The 23,004-nt window shown below is 26.6% G+C and overlaps 1 protein-coding gene across 3 annotated transcripts; it reads left to right on the top strand.

The window, feature by feature from the left end:
• The first annotated feature begins 1,365 nt into the window (after positions 1-1,365).
• On the top strand, positions 1,366-10,459 carry PTPMT1 (protein tyrosine phosphatase, mitochondrial 1). Of its 3 annotated transcripts, XM_015511404.2 has the most exons (7): positions 1,366-1,702; positions 4,245-4,406; positions 4,660-4,740; positions 8,032-8,223; positions 8,326-8,431; positions 8,522-8,560; positions 9,059-10,459. In XM_015511404.2, the coding sequence occupies exons 2-7, from the start codon at positions 4,269-4,271 to the stop codon at positions 9,088-9,090; spliced, it is 588 nt and encodes a 195-aa protein (XP_015366890.1). In that variant the 5' UTR covers positions 1,366-1,702; positions 4,245-4,268; the 3' UTR covers positions 9,091-10,459. The 3 variants fall into 3 exon arrangements, with proteins under 3 accessions (XP_015366890.1, XP_015366891.1, XP_089073352.1); XM_015511405.2 differs by lacking the exon at positions 8,522-8,560 and having other exon boundaries at positions 1,368-1,702; XM_089217226.1 differs by having other exon boundaries at positions 1,368-1,702; positions 8,522-10,459.
• Positions 10,460-23,004: the final 12,545 nt, after the last annotated feature.

Raw genomic sequence — 23,004 nt, 5'->3', positions numbered from 1 at the left:
GACTAATATATATCTCAGGCCGTGTATTAAATCCATGAACAATATAAGCAACTGGCCCATTAAAAATGATAAGTTTCTCCTCTCAAAACCCGTCGTCAACCCGTCAACGGTCGCCAGAGTCTTGATTTGCCCGGAGAAAAATGCCACCCGATGGTCGAGGATCGAACTCGGTCCGGCTGAGCCACAGCCGACGCGGTAGACTACTCGGCCACCTCGTCCCCCAGTCTGTGTACTGTGTAGGTATACCACAATATATCGTGAAACTGTGAAAGGGCTCCACCTGGTATACCAGTGGCGCTGAAGTCAGTTTTTAGAAGTATTGCAAAGCATACCTGCAAACCAAGACCCACCCGCCTATATTAGGTTGAGCGACTGACCCTCAATTTTTTTCCACCCATCTATCTATAATTTTAATAACTAAGAGTTATAAGTACATTTAAAGATTGCCAGCAGGACCGTGTTAGGGGGATAGTAGAGTATATAAACCGGTAGCATAGTGGGCCGAAGCTCCCCCCCCCCCCCCGGAAATGACTCAATTGTTAGCGTTTAGGTTTATGGTTTATCCTAATTCATAATGTTAGCTATGTTATAAATAAAATAATTTATAACTTTCATAAATTAAAATAATTTTAGCTGGTGTGTTTCGTAGGCTTATTACACCCACCCACCCTTAATAGGTATTGCAACTGCAATACCTGGACATAGGGATCGGCGCCACTGTGGTATACAATAATATTACAGACTCACCGAGTGGCATACTATACCATGGAGGAGGGGTGGATTTGGGAGATGAAACCCCCCCGGAAACTTTTAGAATTATTTTTTTATTATGAGAAAACTTAGGGTGACATGTAAATTCAAATTTAAAAATAATAAGATGAATAAAAATGAGTAGTCTATTAGAATGTACGATATGTTATATCCAATAATACCAACATGAAAAAATTTTTAAAATTAACATCCCCCCCCCAAAAAAAAATAAAAATAAAATCCGGTATAAATACGCCGTCACTGGACTCTCTAACTCAAAATTAACCTTAATTTATAAAACTCAACTCAGTGTCCCCCTTTTTTTTAACTCTCAGGACCTACACAGGTCTCATAATCATATTTTTAATACTATTTATACAAGTAAAATGATTAAAGTTTCTGTTGAGTTTTGAGATTCACAATCATAAGGAAACACTGTTATTATGTATCGGGTAGCTGGCGTCTGAATAATAAATAATAATGACGCCAAGAATTACCTCCGTGTTATCATTTCGTTGCTGTCATCGTCCAATCGTCGAACAAGCCATAGAAATTTAATGATAAGAGAAACGACGCGTTGTCTGCAACAGCAGCAGCAGCAGCAGCTGCTGTCTTCCGACATAATATTATTTTGTTGTCGTGTTGGCTCTGTGGCTAGTGCTATAATGATAAGCGAAACATATGTGTAAGTGTAACATTTTATGTACTAGTCGCGTACTGCCTACACGATAGTAATTTTTATTCGTATTGACGATTACACTATTCTCCTGGGGGGAGTAGGTCTTATTCGAAAGTGTTCATTTTGAATAATATTGAATATCGCAGTCCTACTTTTCAAGATAGTCTTCCAAATTGTTCATTACTGATTGGTCCACTTTCGAATACATCAAATATCTACCGCTCAGAGAAATAATTGGGTATTTGTTATTTTTTCAAGAAAAATTAATTTGATGTAAGTAGTATTGTAATTAAATTAAATTTTTGTCATTTCAATGAATATAAGCGGCAGTTATACATATTTCGTTAGTTGTTATATTTTAATGGATATATAATTATATCTGTTTGACTTTATAGTTCCAGACGAGATTAATGTGGGACGAAACGTTTATTTAGATATAGAGTATATTACACTTGATTTTAATTTAATATTTGTCTGTACAATTCATTCTCTTTAAAATAGATAATATAGATTTAAATTTATGTCTGTGGTTTAAACTTGTTGAATTAGTATATTTTGCTTTTTCTTAAATGTTTGTCAAAATAAAGTTTATAAGTAATATTTATTATTAGTGATATTATACATTAATATCAAAATTATAGTTATGATTAATTTTATTACATCAACAATTTTCAAACATTTTGTCCACAGAACCCTTGTGTTGTCAAAAATTCTCGTCTTCAAAATTAGGAATCTCAGTTTTAAGTCAAAAACATAGAGAGTATTTTTTTAATTTACACTTGTCTAACAATTTGAGAATCTTTGCATTATATAGGTACCTATTCTTATTGCTTAAGAAATTAAATTTTAAATTATATTACTATTATATAACTAAACTATATTTAATAACAACATCTAAATGTAAATGTAAATGCTAATTAGCAAGTTGTCACCAGTATTGACAATGTAAATGTTAAAAATTTCTATTTCAAAACATGAAAAATATATTTTCAAGTTATAATGAACTACATCACAATCTAACTATCTAAGACTAATACTATGATCAAAACATAGCATAATAATTAATGATTACAATATAATGTTATTAATGTTGTTTACAAATCGTATGAAACAATGCCTTTAAATACTTATAAAACTTATTATCATTAAGTTTTATTCTGAAGAAAGTCATTATCTTCTTCTCTGTACAGATTAAATAAATAATCTAATACATATTATGTTTACTTTTTATACAAAATTTAAAATACTTGTATTTTATATACCTGACACAATATTACAACAGATGTAATAAACTTAAAATAAATTTCATCTTCTTTGCAGCTTTCGATGTGAATTTAAACATTTTTTTAAGAATAATAGTTTTCTAGATAATTATTATTAATTAAAATGTTATCTAAAACTTTTGACGAGTTATGTTCTCACCTTTTACTTTATTCATATTTAGATCTGGGAACTTGAAGACTTGTTATTTTTATACATGTTCACTATTTAATTTATGATTAAATTTTAGTTTTATAATTTTATAATAATACCTGTCACTATTATTATTTGATTCGAATAATCTTATAATTCTATTAATATTTATAATAACATATTTTTAGCAATAATTGTTATGCCACACATTGCAAGTAGAATTTAGAAAACTTTAAGAATCAGTTTGGTTTGTATCTGCAACATATATACTGCCTTGATAGTAGAAAAGTATAGTCTTCGCATTATTTCTAATGTCTGGATGTTTTAAATTAATTTCTTTGTATTATATTTAACAAAAAACATAAAATTATCAGTGTTTGAAATAAGTATATTTAAATTTAAAAGTAACTAATAATATCATTGACTTATAACCACAAATCATTCAAGATATTTTGATTGTTATGGATTGAAATAATCCTGGGCTATGAAACGAGTTCCCAGTTTTTATTAAATAAATTTAAAAAATATATTGGTATTAAATAGTAAAACTACTAAATTAAAAAATGTTTAATATTCAAGTTGTATTATAATAATAATTCTATTAATATTTTAATTATTACTATTTTATTTATTTTTATTACTTAAATATTTGTTTGTTAATGTGAACATTACTGTTCATTTATTTTTGTTGTTACTTAGACCTTAGAAGGTCACTTATTTTACTATTTTGAAGATGATTATCGACTAGTATACGCAATATCTGCTTAGTGTTTACTATAAAAAGTATTAAATGGTTATATTAAACGGTTGTTTATGAAGTGTATTATATGTGTAGTGCTTAAATTAATGACATTGGCATTTTTGTAATTTTATATAATACTTAGTTCTTACAACTTAAATTAAAAAAAAAAAAATATAATACGGGAAATATTATTTAAAATGGCTTATTACTAATTATTACCACATTAAACTATAAAGAATAGATATATAATGTCATGTGTTCTAAAATACCTAATAGAATGAGTTATGCAAATCTATGGTGTTATAGATATCTAAAAAGTCTATAGTCTATATCTTAATGCCTATAGATTTTAAGATAGATTTAAATGTATATTTCATACAATAATAATTTTATGGAACATCATAAACAAAAGTATGATAATTGTAAAACCTATATTGACAATGTTTAGCAGGTCATAGAATATTAAGTAATTAAAAATCAACTATTTACTGATTATTTTAACAATATTTTTTAAAAATTGTTATTTCAGAAATATACATTAAAATACTATTTAAGTGTCAATGTAAAAAAAATTAATTTAGTTTTTTTGAAATTTTGAGTTCATTAAATATATTATAAGTAATTTAATTTTTCATCAACTCTGTTTTTTTTAAATTTCAGATTCTACGCTTTCCAAACTCAGCAATGTTTGCCCGTGTCACATTTTATCCAACTCTTTTATACAATGTATTTATGGAAAAGGTAACACAGCGTAACTGGTATGATAGAATTGATGAAAATGTTATACTGGGAGCATTGCCTTTCAGGAACATAAGTCAAAAAGTATGTATTTATGTTGGTAATTTATTGTAGAAATATTCCTTTAGTGTATTATCTATTATTAATTAGATGGATAGACAATTTCAAATTATTATACTTTTATTTACTAAGTATATTCATATCATCAATGTTTATTTATTGATTTCACATCTAGTTTTTGTTATCAATATGTGTACCAATTATATATAAATGTGTATTTGTAATTTTCATGTAGTTTAATTATTATTTATTATTAATAATATAATATGTTTTATAGTTATTTGACGAAGAAAATGTCAGATGTGTGATATCATTGAATGAATCGTATGAATTGGAACATTTCACTCCCCAACCAGATGTAAGTTAAATCATACACAATTAAGTATAGTTTATTACTTGGCCTCATATGTCAACTATCCTTAAAAATGTATAACAAGTGATGCAGATAATCATAAAATGTTTATTAAGTCAATTAATGATTCTAAATATATATACTTTTTAATTAATAATTAAATTATTGTGTAAATAACTCACGAATTGTTACTTGTTACTTATACATACCTTTACTTGTACCATATTACTCATTAAAGGTTTATTAGTATTTTTTAAATAGAATATGATTTATTCTGTTGACTTTTGTTTTAAAATATATTATAAATAAGATGTAAGTTATAACTCTCGATAAACAACAATAGTAATGACTGTTATGCATTTTGTTCATTATTTATGTAAAATTAATTTATAATGTTAAATACACATATTTAGGCTATATTTTTATACAGTAATTCTTTTAACACTAAATAGTCATCATTTTATAGAACTAATATTTTGAAAATATTAATTTTATTCACATAATTTGAGATCTTTAAAGAATGACATGACACTACTTTTGAATAAGTAATTAATTATTAGATATATAGATATTATATATATATATATAGTGATGTTGTTATTTATAAATTATAAGTTTTTAAAAATGAGCTGAGTAATGGTTCAACATTTTGCAGAGTAACTGTGTTACTAAACTAATTATTATAAATTATAAACTTATAACTAATCAACTAATTTTAAATTTTTTATTATTTTTTTGTTGTTGTTTTATTTCCAGAAAAATATTCTGCTTGTTATTGTAAAATTTAAAATATATGTTAGCATACCGTAAAACACTTTATAGAATGTATATTAATAATTAAATGTTTTTTCAAAATGTTTTGTAACAGCATCAAATTAATTTTGTACAACTAATATTTTCATTTATAATAATTTTTATTTTATTTATTGATAACTGTTCGAATTGTTTTTCAATTATGGTTTATGGTTTAAGGGATTTTTCACCTGCTTGTATTATATCCATTTTACAAAACCTAACATAGCAAATGTATGTTGAGTAGTACTCATTTAGTCATTTAGTTTTCTTAGTTGTAATATTAGATAGAATAATTTTACCAAAATAATGTAAATTTTAAGGTAACAGTATTTTATGTAGTTTTTTGAAAGAGAATTATTTTAAATTTAAATTTTGGAACATGTCACACGCATTTTTAATTTTAATTTTTAATACACTTAAAAATTTAATGATAGTAAAGCTAGTATACCTGTGAATCATATGTATATCGATGTATTTCTTTTATATTTGAATTTGTTAGCTTTTTTCAATCCAAAATGTTTTAAAGTAATACAATATTAAATTGTATTATTTTCCCCTATGTTGTTTGAATGTTGGTCATTGAATCAGGTTGCTATTAAAAAATATGAATAAACACAGATTTATTTTTAAACTATAAATCCACAATTGCTGTATAATAAACCTAATGTTGTACAATATTTTTTATAAAGAAGTTCCCTTCAACAGCCTTAACATGTAAAGTAAAGAAAATTCTCAAAATATGCAGAATGTTTAAATGCACATACTTAGCTATTTAAATAATATAATGCTATTTTCGATTAGTATAAAAAAAATTTAATTTATTTTATTTTGAATTGTATACTGTTTTGTACAATCAATAATTAAACAATAATGTGTCTTAATATTATATTTTTATTGTAAATTATTGAACTGCTATTTATATATATAATAGTGTATTTCCATTGCTTAAACATTGTATCATTAATGTACTATTAATTTATTTATGTTAAAATTTTGTTCATTTTTTCTTTTCTGTTTCTATTATTATTTTTTTTTTTTTAAATAATCTTATTGATAAATTAATGTACTTATTATTATAAGAAATTACCTAGTTATATTATTTTATCTGTAAATGTATTAAATCCTTACCTTCAATACAATATTTTAGCTTACAGGAGGTAGCTAATCAAAATGGTACCTATTTGTTAAACTTGTTAATTTGTAACCATTTATTTTGATTTTTAAATTAAAAAATATAATAATAATAATAAAATTAAAACAATTTTTTTCAATATTTTGTAATTTATGTTAGATAGATCTAATATAATATAATATTTATAAAATTATATTAATAATTTTATATGTTTAGTAATATTATATTTGTCGTTTAAGTATCTTATAGTTTTTAGAAATTTTGATTTCAATGTAAGTAATCTATAATATAAATGGTTATATGTATTAATCATCAATTAATTATTTATATTTATATTGAATAATATATGCTAATATGTATTTTCAAAAATGTTGCTCGTAAACCATAATGTACCCATAATGTACCTATAATAATTTAATTATCTTAATTATCTATATCATTACATTTTTTATAAAAATACATTTTGTACAAAATGTGATTTTAGTTAAGTTAAATTTTATTCAACTCTATTAATCTTTATATATATATAGGGAAATATTTTTGATTTTTTGTGATTTTTTTATAAAAAATATTTATAGCTCTGTGTTATTGTGAACATTAGGCTATTGTTTTTTATTCTTTAAGCACTATAATTTAAAGATTGTTTAAAAAAAATTACATGCACTAATATTAAATTAATAAAAATAGTTACTTACTTGATAGTTATTGAAAGTGGTAAACTTAAATTATTGTAAATTCAGGATTATTAAATTAAACCTTTACAAATTGTATGCATTAAAAGTATTTCAATCTTAAAATGTTTGTTACATTCTTTCCATATTAGTTAATATATAAAATGAAAATTTGGTAATTTTACGATAATTTTTAAATACGTAGTTGATAAGCTTTTAATTTACGTCATTTTTATAATATCAAACAAATGATATTAATATTGAATTATAATTTTATTTATTTAGATGGGTATAAATTTGAGTTTCGTTAATTTCTGCTTAGTAATTTGTCGTGGTGAAAGCTTACTATGTTGTAAATGTTAATAATTTTATTAGTTATATTTAATTATATTTATATTAAATGTTATTAATTTTGTCCTGTGGCATAGTTGAGAAGACAATAGGTAGATGCCCACTTGGAAATTATATTGGTGATATTTTAATCACAATTCTAGATTGAACTTCAGCTATGCTATTGCTTTTGTCTGTATTACTTGTTACTAATTTATTGTTTTCAAATTAATACACAATTAGCTAGTATACTCGCTGTGTCTTACATTATATGAAATTAAATTCAAAATAATATTTTACATATTTATAAATCATGTCCAAACATGTTATAAATATTTAAAATTAACTTTTGTTATATTTTAATTTCAGGAATGGAAAAAAATGGGAGTAGAACATTGTCAGTTGAGTACAAAAGATATATTTGAGACTCCATCGCATGAAAAATTAATTCAAGGCGTTTCAGTGATGGAATCAGTTTCAAAAGAAGGTAACACTGTATATGTCCATTGCAAGGCAGGCCGTACTCGTAGTGCTACTCTTGTGGGGTGTTATTTGATGTCTGTATGTATATAAATTACTAATAAGTATTTTCTAATTGCTTTTATTATCTATAATGAAATTTAAGGTTATCATCATTGTTATTTTTATCATTAATCATTTTAGAAACATAATTGGACTCCTGAACAAGCAATAGAAAATATTGTATCCAAACGACCTCATATTTGGTTAAGAAATCAACAATTAGAGAGTCTCAAAAAGTATTATGATGGTAATGAAAATAAAATTATGTGATAAATGATTTTATTAAAAATATATTATTTTTATTTGCTATTTGAATAATTTTTATTATTTTCCTTAGCTGTGGTAAAAGAAAAATTTAACGCTTCCAATATGGATGGTAATTAAAACATCTAATCGCTATGACCAATAACAATCATTTTACTCGTTTTAGAATATTAACATTTCGAGTAATTAACAACATATCTTCATAACCATGGACATCACTAACATTAGGATATATAAGAGTATTATAAAATAATAAAAAATTTGGGATTCAACTAGTAATTGTAATTCTAAATGTACCTTGAATTTTGTTGCGTTGCTCAATCCTTTATTATATCTCCTATTTTCCAAAAGATTTTAACATGATTAATTTTAGTACCTATTGTTATTACTATCACTATAATTATTAATTTATATTATTTCTTTAAAGGTGAAGTGTTTATATTTTGATAGTCTGTGATAATTTTGCTATTTTTTTTTCTTTAGCATGTTTAGGAATTGTTTCTTGAAAATTTTATTTAACATTAATTTTAATGGATTAGAATGTGTTATTTTATATATCTTATTACTAATAAGTTATATTATATGTTATTTACCTTGTTAATTATTTTAGATAAATTGATACGGGGCGTAAGGAGGAATTAGTTGGACAAAGTAATATTTTTATGATTTGTACAACTTAAGAATCTGAGTGGATGTTACTACTTAATTGTTTGATGTCAATGTACCTATTTTTTTTTATTTTTTTTTTATGAATATTAATTTGAATAAATATTCATTAAAGATTTGATTTTTAATTGTATTATTAATATTTAGAAGACTTATAATATACCCAATGACAATAATTTTTTATACATAGAATTAATTTTTATATATTAAGATAAACAATATCTAAAAATTGTGTATTTATTAATATGAATATATGATATTTTGATTTTTAATTTTGAGGCGATTTTATATATTGTTGATAATTTCATAACATTTATCTCACATTTTTTTCAGTTTAGCTATTATATTTTTGTTTATTTATCATTTAGACATTTGTGTATGATTATTTTAAGCTTTTTTCAATTTTTCAATTTTTTTTTGTAATTTTAAATTTTAATTTGTTTTATCTGACATACAACACATTTTTCACTATCATTTATTCTTAAAATTAAATTATTTCGTTCAAGAGAAAACCAATTTTGGTCATAAATATTTGATATTTTACAAGCTGACTAAATTTTAACGATATACCAAGTTAGAAAACATTGATCCAGAATAAGTTAACCCAATGTTTGTGTGATTGTGTAAGTAGAAATATTATACTTTTAAAATATGATTATTGTGTTATGTTAGAAAAATATTTAGTTTTTATTGTCAAACAACATAAATAGTTTGATATCCAATTAGTAAACTTAGCAGACTCATTATTGAGTATACTTTATTATGATGGTTATTTAGTTTTAAGTATATAACTATCTCTATGAATACATCATTTTATATGTTTAATTTCTCTTATTTAATTTAGTTTATTAATAATAAATTAATTTTAAGTTATAACGTACAAATATATTTATGTTAATTGTTCAAATGGGTGTTAGAAATTTTTATTATAGAAAATTTAAATATCAAATAATATTTTAGATATGTAGTTATTGTCAAAAATTGACTACTAGAAAAAAATCTGTTATTTTATGTATAATCTATCATTGCTAATAATAAGTTTTTTTTTGTTAACCTAATTTTTAATTATCGTTGGAAATATTTGTATGCTAAAGATGAAAATATTTATGACACTCTTTAAATTATAAATTATTTTCAATGTTACTTCTAAAAGTGTAAAAATAGAATTATAAGCGGAATGTTGCAATTAATGAAATTATTTTTCCAATGTGGAGTTGTATTGTTTAAATAGCTAAAGGTATAAGGTTCTTATTAAAAAAAAAATATGCTTGATATGAATATTGGTGTAAGAAGTATGAAATAAACTTTAATAGTAATTAAATCAAGATACTGAATGTTGAACTAACTGCATGCATATTTAATACCTAAAACCTATATAATAATATATTTATGCTTCCAAGTCTTTGAAGTAAAAAATTAAAACTAAATTGTCAAATTATATTAAATACACGAACATTATTATATTATCTTTGAGATGAAAAACAATAACAAATAGCAATAAATTACACCTGTTTTGATTAGTCAAATAAAAATACTTATATATTTTGAGTCTTTACTACTATCTACATGTTCTGAACAAGGGTATCTGGAAATTGGGCCACGGCCACTATATATTTTTATTATTGTATCTGGCAATTGAGCCTCTATTAAATTAATATGTGATATACTCATATTATATTATAAATACAAGAAGACAAACTTGATTCCAAAAATTATATTTTTAATGAAATAAAAATAATACAAAGAATGGGAAAAGAATAGATTTGAGTTTGTAAAATCGGTATTAAATTGTTTAAAAAAATAATTGTAGTTTTATGTATTAGAAAAAAATGTACTCACTACTCAATTATACAGATCATATTTGTTTGCTTATTTGAAAAAAAATATTTATAACAATTATTATTTGACTAATTTTATTGACCTTACATATTATATTCGTGAAAGCTGTGTATGGCTTAATTAAAAATAATAGTTTTTGTATGTATTAGAACAAAAAAATATTATTCAGTTAATAAACGTTATAAATTCGTATATTTTTTATGCTAGGTACACATATTATGTACTCAATTTGTGGCCCAATCTCTGGTTAGTAAGAGATGTAAACAAATATTTGATACGAATCACTCGAAGCAGATAGATATAATGTGACCCAATTACCGACCGTCCCTAAAAATAGAATCTGTATAATAAAAGTGTTAAATATTATATGATGTTTATACTTTGGTATAGTTGGTAGCCAATATGCATCAATCAAAAGAACTGTTCTCTCGACTTTTGTATTATCCATTTAAACAAGTTTTGTTATTGTATAGTACTGACAGTACTGTAATTGATGGAACCTTAATAGTTACATAATTGCTTGTATGTAGGTAAATGTTTTATTGATGAGCCACTGCTACAGAAAGGTTCACAATGTGTATCTATATATATAGTTAATAATCTAAAAATATCTTACATATTAAACTATATATAACATATTATCTACCTAGATCTCTGTTCTATTACAAAATATATAAGCCAATAGATATAAAATGTATTATTTATGAAATCGATAAACTTAACATATATATAGGTATGTAGCAATGTATATAACATTTAGGTACCTACCTACCTATTAAATACATAACAATTAACAGGTAATTATAAATTGTAAGCAGCAGTATTCTGTAGCTGCTTGTTTCTGGTTGAATTAACACCGTTTATATAAATATTTCCACTTAATGACTTGATTTTCAAAATACCTATGTGATCTATAATCCAATTAGACACAATGTTTTTTTTTACTTTAGTTCAATACAATGGTTTAATATAATTTTGAAAGCGAGGTAGGTAATTGTTGAATGTTGATTGTTTGTTTTAATTAAATTATTGATTCAAGTAATTGAATATGTTGATTTAAGTGATTAAATTATACTTCACGGTTAAATCCTGATTTGACTTATTAATTTAGATTTTAATCAATAAATTAGATTACGGTTTAAGGAATATCTTAAATCGAGGATAATAATATGTAGATTTGTGAAGTAATAATTGCATGAGTTGTAAGTTACAATCCATTTTAATGACTTTAGTTAGAACTTATTTCAGTGTCACTTATTATACCTACCAACCTACCAGTTAAATAGTGTATCTAATAGTGTATTATTACTTATTATTTTGTAGTTACTACCTACTTATTGAATATAACATCACTGCAACTAAATCAAAACCCAAAGTAAAAAAAATTAATATTATGGTGTTGTATATAGTTGATTTCATGAACGAGTGAGTAAAAGATCGTCTAAAAGTGTCCTTCAGATTTCTGTACCCACGGATTTAAAAATAATTTTATTTAGCCTCCCCCCCCCAAAAAAAAAAAATAAAATAAAATAAAAACATTAAAAACCACAACAGAATTTTGAGTGCGCCCTTGGAATAGTTACAATGGCAGTTTTTTGGCCGGGTGATGAACATTGTACAGCCTGCAGGATATTTGTGATTTTTAAGTAAATTATATTTGACGTTTTTTAACCTTGTCGATTTTTACGAATATCAAAAAATAATAATATGACATGGTGGTACGGTAGTCGGAACGCGAGTTTATCAATTGCGCTAAAAATGACCTTTTCTAAACCAATTGCGCACGGTCAATTTCTGGGTCGATAAACTAATTGCGCTTGGTCGTTTGTAGGCCGACAGACCAATTCGGTAATTTTCAGGGTAATATTCATTTTATTCAATTAGCCTGCTATAACAATATTTTTATTGGAATATAATTAACATGAACCTTAATAATACATAATCTACCTATAATATACATAATAATTTAATTAAAATTAAATAAATCACTATCATAATTATTTTTTATATAATATAGTACATTATTAGTGTATAGTCAACAACTATTCATAGTATAATAATAATGTAAATAGATAACTAACTTTTCCGATTTATTGATTTAATCAAAACATTAATTTGTTCATCGATTTCTTCAATTAAGGAAGTGTCACTACTGGGTGGCTTCTTTCAACAACTTGCTCATGTCACTGTAGATTAGCCCATATTCGTATTGCGAAAACTTTTCTTATAAAAATAAAAATAAATACAATTTTTTTCAATTGTTATACACGACGAACGCCATTACGTCAATAATAGTGCATATATATTATATAATATACCTAATGCTAAATAAACAGACATACCTACCTAAAGTCGTATTAGCATTGCAATTGATTATAAACTGACCCAAAAATACAAATTTTGTTTTCTGATCCATGTCCTACATAGGACTTGGAATTTGAATAGATAAGTATAAAAAGGTATTTAGCTAAGGTAAATATGAAAATATGACTTCTAATAAATGGATAAAATTATTGATCTGGTAATTGTTATTTGATTACCTACCATTCATAAATATTGGTCGATGATAAAAAATAATTTGGTATACCTTTACTTTTAATTTTAACGTTTAAGGGTATTTAAGTATAGACACATCATATATTTATATATTTAATAAAAATGAGGTAGATTATATATTATATAAGTAGATTATACATAGGTAGGAGGTATACAGTTTGTTTTCTTTGTATTTTTATTTTGTCTATAATATTATCTTTATATTTCCTCACGTGACAAATACTGACTAGTGACCACTGACCGCTGACCACTGTAATTTTATACGAATAAAATAATAAAAAGCTGTAGCACAGAAATCGAGTCATACGAAAGAAATTTTATAAGTAGGTATGTACAGGTATTACCTCTCAATAATTAAAAATTTCTTTTGCTCTCTTGTAATTTGTAAATCGTTGAAGAAGATACACGAAAGTTGAATGTGTTTGAATTTCGTTAAGTGAATACGCTCATAGATATTTTCAATGAGAAATTATAAACACAAAATAATTATTTATTTTAAAAAAGAAGACTAATTACCTAACCTAATCCAATGAATTTCGTATTAGTATAAAAGATGTATTTACTAAAATAAAATACTTAGTTTGAGAGGTCAAGAAATCTATATGCATATTATTATACAGGTGGGTGGGTTGGTGGGTATATAAGCACAGAATACTGTACCTCGTATAATCAATCGCTGATATTTTCAAAATCCCGTTTTTTTATTTAGATATTTTCTTTATTCCTATTTATTTACTTATCCATAGCACACACCTTCCTATATCGTCTAGGTACCAATACGTCTTGTAAAGTGATGGTATATGTTTTTAGATATAATCCTCCCGACCGACACCATCAGAAGCCATTAAAAACAACTTTTTTTTTTCGTTGTTGATTACGGGCCGATTAAGAATATTAACAGCTCTCGCACCCATATATAGGTAATATAACCAACGAAATAATGATATTCGTAAGAAGATTAATCTCTTATACATAGACGCGGGCACCAATATGCATCACAAGACTGCTGCTGCTGTCGTCATCGCGCATAAACCAGAAACCGCTCCTAAAAATAAAATGTAAACGCGGTACTATCTGTATAGGTAGGTACCCCCAACTATACTATAACGTAGGGGATTCGGAAGAGGAAACGAATCGAGTGGTACACCGGGACCAGATTTTCGTGTTTTTTTACATTTTGATTTACATATATATATATACATTTTTTAATATCATTATTATAAGTGTTCGATACACCATAAACTCGTCTTTGTGCAGCTCGACTGCAACATGAGATCAATAGCTGACAAATCCGTTAATGTTAATAAAAAAACGACGATTTTTTTATTTCGCACAAGGATTCGTGTTTGGGATTTCCAAAAATTGCATTGCATAATGACGTTATTTTATGCTCGCTTCGATCCACTCTTTTCAAATATCTAACATGTACCTAATAAGAGATATCTATTAAAATTCCAGTTTTCCTTAAATGTTAGTAATCATAATTAATATAATCATTATTTGAAATTTTCACATTTCCACAATATTATACGACTAATTTAATTTGTATAAAAAAAATAAAATAATATTGCCACATTAGGCAATTAAATAGGTATAATATTTTATGTGACTATCAAAATGTATTATTACCGTTGGGTGTAACAATAAAATCTATCTCTCTCTCCATGTATATATATTTCAGTGTATAAGCCTATTTTGATTTTAAAATAGTCTTTCCTCAACTGAATTGGTTGATACAATAATATGTACCTATAATAGTAGGTATGAGACTATAAATTGTACTGCCATGTATATCGCATATAATTCTGCAGTGCATATGCTAGTGAATGAAGGTAGTCGGAATTTTCTGATTTCGTTTTGTAAATAACACTAGGCTAATATAACCTTTGTAATTAAAGCCTTTAATTAAAAATAAAAATTGAGATTTTTCATATCGGAATTATAAACTCTCAACTTGCAGAACAAAGATTGAAGGAGATTTGCAAGCGAAGCGAGCTGACGGTAGAACCCCAAAAGTTATATAATATAAAATAATATTAATTTTTCAATAGGTATACAAGATGAGTTAAAAAGAGTACCAAAACTTTTAATTTAATTGTTATAAAGTATAATAATTTATTTTCTCTTGTATATTAAACTTTATAGTTTCGGGAATCAAGATTGAGCAAAAGTAAGCACCTATCTACCTACCCATGCAAAGTGAATTATTTTCTACTCGTTAAGTCGTAGCAACAGATATCATTGACACATAGTTTTTAATTTTTATGAATAACCTACAAATGTGACGATAGCAAATAGCAAATAGGTATGTTTGGTATGTAGAAAAAAAACTAAGTAAGCCACCTAGGTACTTATCGAATGTATTGTAATACCTATATTGCGTATACGATATACCTATACCGAACCATCCGACTTAATTGTTTAATTAAATTTAGATGATATAAGCACTTGATACCTATACTTGCATGTTATTAAATCATATTAAGTCTAAAACAAATAGTTTTGACGAAACAGAAACAGTATTGGTTGCAACTATCATGAATCATGCACTACGCATGGCTGATTGATTTAATCGCTGTGCGTAATTTGTTACGTATCACGTGTCTATAGGTAATATATTTGTTTCAACAATATTAAAGACCAACAGATAACACCATGACAGACTAGGTGCCTACTATAAAGTATACAATTATTTAGGAAATATAGTTAATAAAGTTACACAATCACTACCTATATTATTAGTCACAATATAAAGGTATAAGGTTACCAGTTACTTAAGTACGACTGAATGAGTATATGTCCATTGCGTCACGGAATTGCGATCAAAAAATACATTTGGTCTTTGGTATGTATAATTTATTTAGGTAACATATAGGTATAGGATTCCAAGTAAATTCCTGCTTTACTGCCTGCCCACGTTTATTCCAAGGAAGCGCTATAAAACAGTTCCTCTGTTATCTTCGGTTCTAAACGGAGAAAATCTACCTTACGATGATACTACGTAGAGCGCAGATGAGCTCGCTTCAACACCGATTTCAAAACTAGGTCAAGTAGATAAACTAATATCATACAACTAATGAAGCTACAATATAATAATAATTCATGATAAAAATATTAATTAAATTTACAAAACCTGCCGCAATTGGTCATATTTTAATTAAAAACTATTTGGGATATCCTTGTTTATGTAGGTAATAATAACAATGTTTTTGTCGAAGCTAATTGTTTACAAAGTTTCTTTAATAAAAAAAAAAAAAAAAAAAAAAAAAAAAAAACAATGCAGTCGGTGTGTTTAAAATGTTTGATCACAATCATAAATTCATAACAATATGATAAAATATATTGAAACATCCACTTACCTATATATATCTCACGTGGGCTACGCTTATTATAATGTTTATATAGGCATAATAATAATATGCTTTATTAAAGTCTTAAGATTACTAATTTATTGAGTTATATATTATCATCTATTATTTAATTTAATTTATTGTTATAACGTCCAGTGTTAATGTGTTATTGTTAATGGATGTGCTTCAATATAAAAACAATGATATAGGTACCTAATAAGTAATAATATACTACTTCATAAATAGCATATAATATGCAAAGTGTCAAAATATTTATACCTACAGAACGGTATTATAACATCTATGATGTAGGTGCGTGTTCTATTCAATGGTTAGGTTAGCATTTCGAAACCCTAAACAAGCCGCTAAAAGAGCATCCAGGTTAGCGAAGGCACCCACTTTAGAGTCGCTTTCAGTGATCAAAAAAAAAGTGAAAAATCTTTTTTTTTGACCAATTCAATATAAGCTGTCATTTTTTAAATACCGTCAATGGTTCGAGAAGACCATAATAGAAGAGTCAAAGTAAACGCATAGAACTTCGACCAGATCGATAATTTTTTGTAGCTCAACGGCAGGGAGGGCACGTGTCCATGGTTTGCTTTCCTCGTCGACGAGCGTTCATAAATAAACTCGACCAACTACCGGAACACCTATTAACTTATTTTTACTATCGCCCGTTATAATTAATTTTTATCCGCGTTGCCATTGAGAGTTTATTTCGAAAATTATTAAACAATGGAAATCTACTGATTCAGTTATAAAGTTATTACACAAGTAACTTTTAAACTCAATTTTAACTTTCTAGCTGGTCTATGCTCAATTATGAAGTTATACTACCTAATACCGATATATTATTATTTATTTATTTCCCTATATTAGTTGATACAACACAAAATAGTACTCAATAAATAATACAAAACTTTACTTCTTGCTATATTGTAGTTACTTAATTTTATTGAGCACGATTTGCATTTAAAACCACTATCAAATATTCAAATGTTAGGAAAACATGTTTTGAACATCATTTTTTTTTAAATAAAAAAACAGGTTTTTCCAACCCAGGTCAACGCTTTATTTAATGATGACATATTATTATGATCTGTCTTATCATTCAAAAATTAAATCGTTGGGCGTCTATTCTGACAAATATGCACATTTTATGCACATCTACATGCTAATTTGTATAATTATGATTGTTATGAATATTTATTTAATTAGTACACATCTAGATGAACGCGTGAGTGCTTTCGAGTTCCTATGTATGTGCGTTGTTGTAAATTAATTGCCCGTGAACAATAAATGCAATATAATATTTTAGGTATACATTATTATGTACGATTGTATTATTATATATATATATTATATAAACATGTTTCTGTTTGTTTTCACATTTAATATTAAAAATTATAATCATAAATATATTTTAATTTAATTGAAAGACATTATTATAATATACAGTACATAGGTTATACATATAGGCGTTGCAAGGCTGCCAAAACGAGTCTTTTACATGATGTATATTATATTGTTGAATAGTCTGATATGCCATCAGTTGGTTATAAATTATAATTAATTTGATTAGATACACGCGTACTAGTTATTTTTGGGTCCTCGATGTTTAGGTATACTTATAGTTGATTCGTAACTTATTCAAATTAAATACTTATTTAATTGTTTTCCTACAATGCCTAATATAATGTTACATTTTTTCGGTCAATATAACTATGATTAAAAATTGCCAATTGGAATAGGAATATTTATGCAAGTGCATATTATGAATAGTTATAACATCTCCTAAAACTGAAGTATAAATTGGTTAAGTATTTTTGTTTTGTATACATTTTGATTAAAGTAGGCTAAAAACCTGTATTGTTGAAGCCTTAATAAACTTAAAAAAAAAAATTTGTTAAGCATTTTTGAGTATTTTATACAATATTACATAGCCACAGTGAGTCGGTGGATATATGTGCGTTTAGTTTAAAAAGAAAAAACATACATTACTAAATAGTTGAACTACTATTAGGAAATTGAATAATATGCTTAAATATATTTTAAATTGCTCGTACGATATATATTTAAATGACCTTTCAAGAATCATCGATTTTAAAATTTTACCTGGTAAATATAAAAGGCTGCCAATAAATTGCTCTTTTATTTTTAATTGTCTAGGCTTCATAAGTAACACTCGTTGCCGGCAAAATATCAACGACGACTATGTAGAAACACTAGAAACGATAATTCTTTTTTTTTTGTAGATTATTCCTGCAATCAAATTGTCTCTCATCGCAGAGTATACTGAAAATTAAATAAATAATATTATTAAAAAAATAGTATTTGAACTGCAAACGATGTAATTTTTGGCACCCATCTGAAAACCGTCGACGGGCACGTCATGCAGTTACTCAAACTTATCGTTCTATGCGAATTTTTCTGAAAATCGCCATCAGTGACCGATAACACCATCTCCACAGTGGTCTAAACTTATGATGTAAATGGCCGGGTGGGTGGGCGTCATATTGTTTTTTTTTTGTATGATTATCATTATATTAGACACGGCAGTCGTATAGTGGTTTGGTGGTTATTGCAGTTGGATGCACAATTTGTTTTTTTTTTTTTTAATAACTGCTCGTAAACGACTTGTGCTGCTATAACTTGTTGACCTCCATAATAATATTACATACCACCGGGCCCAACTATTTGCTATGAACTCTTGCAGGGTTTTTTTTGACTCGCTGTCCGCCGAACAGGTCGGTGTCAACTCCTGACGCCATCACTGCACGGCATTGGCATAGGACAACTGCAGTCGTGCAATCGACCCGAATGCATATTTTTTTTTTGGCGTGGATATTAGAAGAAAAAATCGAGTGCAACACACGAGTGGCACTGTATTCACAAGTTTGGAAAATGTGATGATGCGACGGGGCTGAGATAAGTCGGTTCACACAATTTATGCCAGTCGTAGAGACGTTTTCACGGCGCAAAATAATACCTCTCAAGTGACACGTCGGTTCCTTGTGCTGCCGACAGCGATGGCCGCGGGCTGTTGACGATTCCAAATCGAAATATTGGTAAATATCCACTCGTGAAGACGCGTAATGGTGGTGAAAAAAAATCGTATCCATTAATACACCTATATTTTATGGGTCAGTGGTATGGTATTTTTGATGGGCTAAAATGCAAAACACACATTATGGATTGTACCATCATCATAAAATACATACCTATTAGAACTTGGTTATTTAGAGGTATTATAATACTTTGTATAAAATGTACTCGTTTAGCGCAATGCAGTGTGATGCTATTCATCGATGCCGGACATGATACGGAACATTGTTTAACATCGATAAATTACGAAACGATATAGGTAGTAATTAGGTGGTTGCATGTATAGATAATACAGAATGGATTGGCCATCCATACATAGGCTATAATAAATAGCCCTTAGCGTTCCCGAAGTTAAGGTGCATGCCTCGCATCGATACCACAACTGTTATACCTACCGGCTACTACAGTATAGTATAATCAATAGATAACCATTTCGCCATTGTAACTATCCACTAATTATAATTGACAACAATTAAATATAGATACAGCATTTGATATTTTGAAGTTTGGACGCCAGTAAACGTAAGTAATAGTTATATTATATAAATTAAAAATGTACAACTAAAATTATTATGCATAAAGTCGGATTCGCAGCTATGTCGTGTCTTGTCCAAAAGTCAGTGTCTGTGAACCCCGTATAAGGGGAAGTTAAAAGAGTTCGTTGTAAAAGAAAAAAACGACTTTAGTTCGTGGCACAAAAAATATAGTGCACCGTATCCGGAAACGCCCAGGAAGGCTGATGGGATATCCACTCTACATTATCTATGTAATGGTACTATATTTACCATTAAAGAGACCTTGCCAAAATATGCCAATACTGTGAAGAATGTCGATAAAAAGTCAAAAAATGACGACTTGGACTTGAGGTCTGACCAATTTATTCTTGCCCGGTTTGCATTGAATCGGTAATAGATATAAGTTATAAACGTCGATAAGTTCGTCACTATACGTCTATACGTTTAACTACGTTTAAGTATACAGCAAATGCAGATCAGAAAAATAATTATGTTATAATAATTCTATATATTACTATGTATTCTAATACCTAATGTAATATTAATTGCTAAAATGTTATTATTATTACACTATTTAATATATTAAATATAAAATAATTGTACACATTTTCGACACGCTGTTGTCATTTAAAAATTAATTAGGTACATTTTTAAATTATTATTTATTAATAATCATTCGTTTGACTTAGAAGTGTATAGGTGATATTATTATGTCTTATATTATAATTCATAATTTACTATGTAGATTTTATAAGTAATCAGTGTATTAAGTAGAAATTGAAAACTGTATGAATATATTTATATGTAAAATGTTTTTATTATGATTAAATCACCGTCATGCGTTCTTCACGCAAGTATATTTAGGTACAATATTGATTTTTACACTTTTTGAATATATTTTTAATCGTCAAAATTTGTCCCTATAAATGGTAAAGGAGCTTTCCTTACAGTTATTGACCAGGGACTGCAATGAAATATTTCGGTCTGTTATACCATGCTTATTGCTTATGTTAGGTACTTAAAATAATTTATAATTATCGTCGTTCATAAGATTCATCATAATTGATCATCATAAAATTCGTAATTTATTATATTTAATAACAATATATTTAAATATTGATAAAATTAGTAAACGAAATCTTTTTAAATTAATGTAGAAATTTCGATAAAGAAATATGGGAAATGTACAAATCCTAAAAAATATCATTTTCATCCGATTTTCCGTTCGCATATATGTGACATATATTATATGAACAAGAGGATATATGTATGACATATATGTATATACCTATATAATATATATACATATTATGTATAAAGTAAATAATATATATAATATATTATGTACGTGTATACAGGGAAAACTATTGGACGTTTGTCGTCCCACCGTGACACGTCACGTCGACCTATAATTTAAGCCCGTTAGACTTTCATCCCCCAAAGGATCACCGGCTTTCGCCCTAGGATAGTAGGATCAATCGCATAAATATATATATATATATAATAATGTTTTTATTGAATGTCACCAATTCAAGACGTCTAATAAAAACATCAAGAGCATAATATATTGTGGTCTGAGTATTGGTATGGGTTATTCCGCTCAATACTGTCCACCGTTTAAGATTAATTTTACTATTTCCTAAATCCTCCCAACAAACTATTAAATCACAACGAAATCACATGCTCATTTACTATGTATTTTATTCCCTGTAACGACATCCGTAGTCTAATTTTTACATGTGAAGGGCGATGATAGAACTTAATACCACGATATACATACAGTGCACCAATAATATAACATTATTGCTATCACCTGTTTATGTGAGACCATCATTTTCTATGATGGGAATTTATATGAAGTCGTATTTGTATGCGTTGTTTTGATCTCTATTGAAATTTATAAATAGTGCACTCAAGACTTCGACAGTATATATACAGTTTAGTATTTAGTGTATATATTATAAGTGCAATAAAAGTATTTATAAAGCAGTTGAGTATACTGAATTATATTATTAATACTTAACAGTCCAGTGTTTTGCTCTTGAGTTGAACGACTTGAACCTGATTTGTGCATTAGGCCATTGATAAACGATTTTATTCAACAGTGTACATCGCAGTCCAAGAGAACTTAGAGAACTAATGTGACCAAAATTACTATTTTAATTACAAGTCATTGAGATGGATGAAAATAAAAATAAATGTTTTAAACAAGTAATCGAGCGATTATAATGTTTTTTTTTTTATTACAAATTTTTATGTTTCAGAAAAAATAACCCAACACTCTCAAGAAACTAACAACTATGACTTTTTCATAGAGACAATATTATTTAAAATGTGAAAAATATTATACCTATTGTCAAAAATAGGTACTTTAAAAGACTACTTAAAATATACTCAAATATGCATATTAAGAAATTTTTCATGAATTGTGTTACTTATCTCAAATCGTCCAAATTTTTACAACGCCATTTATTGGGCATAAGCCCAATAAAAAATAATATGTGAAAACTAAAAATCCACATTCC

This window comes from Diuraphis noxia, unplaced genomic scaffold (genome assembly GCF_037042655.1).
Source record: "Diuraphis noxia isolate RWA-SAM2 unplaced genomic scaffold, SU_Dnox_SAM2 contig0001, whole genome shotgun sequence".
In the NCBI taxonomy this organism is placed as follows: Eukaryota; Metazoa; Arthropoda; class Insecta; order Hemiptera; family Aphididae; genus Diuraphis; species Diuraphis noxia.
This window is presented reverse-complemented; position numbering and strand designations above follow the sequence as displayed.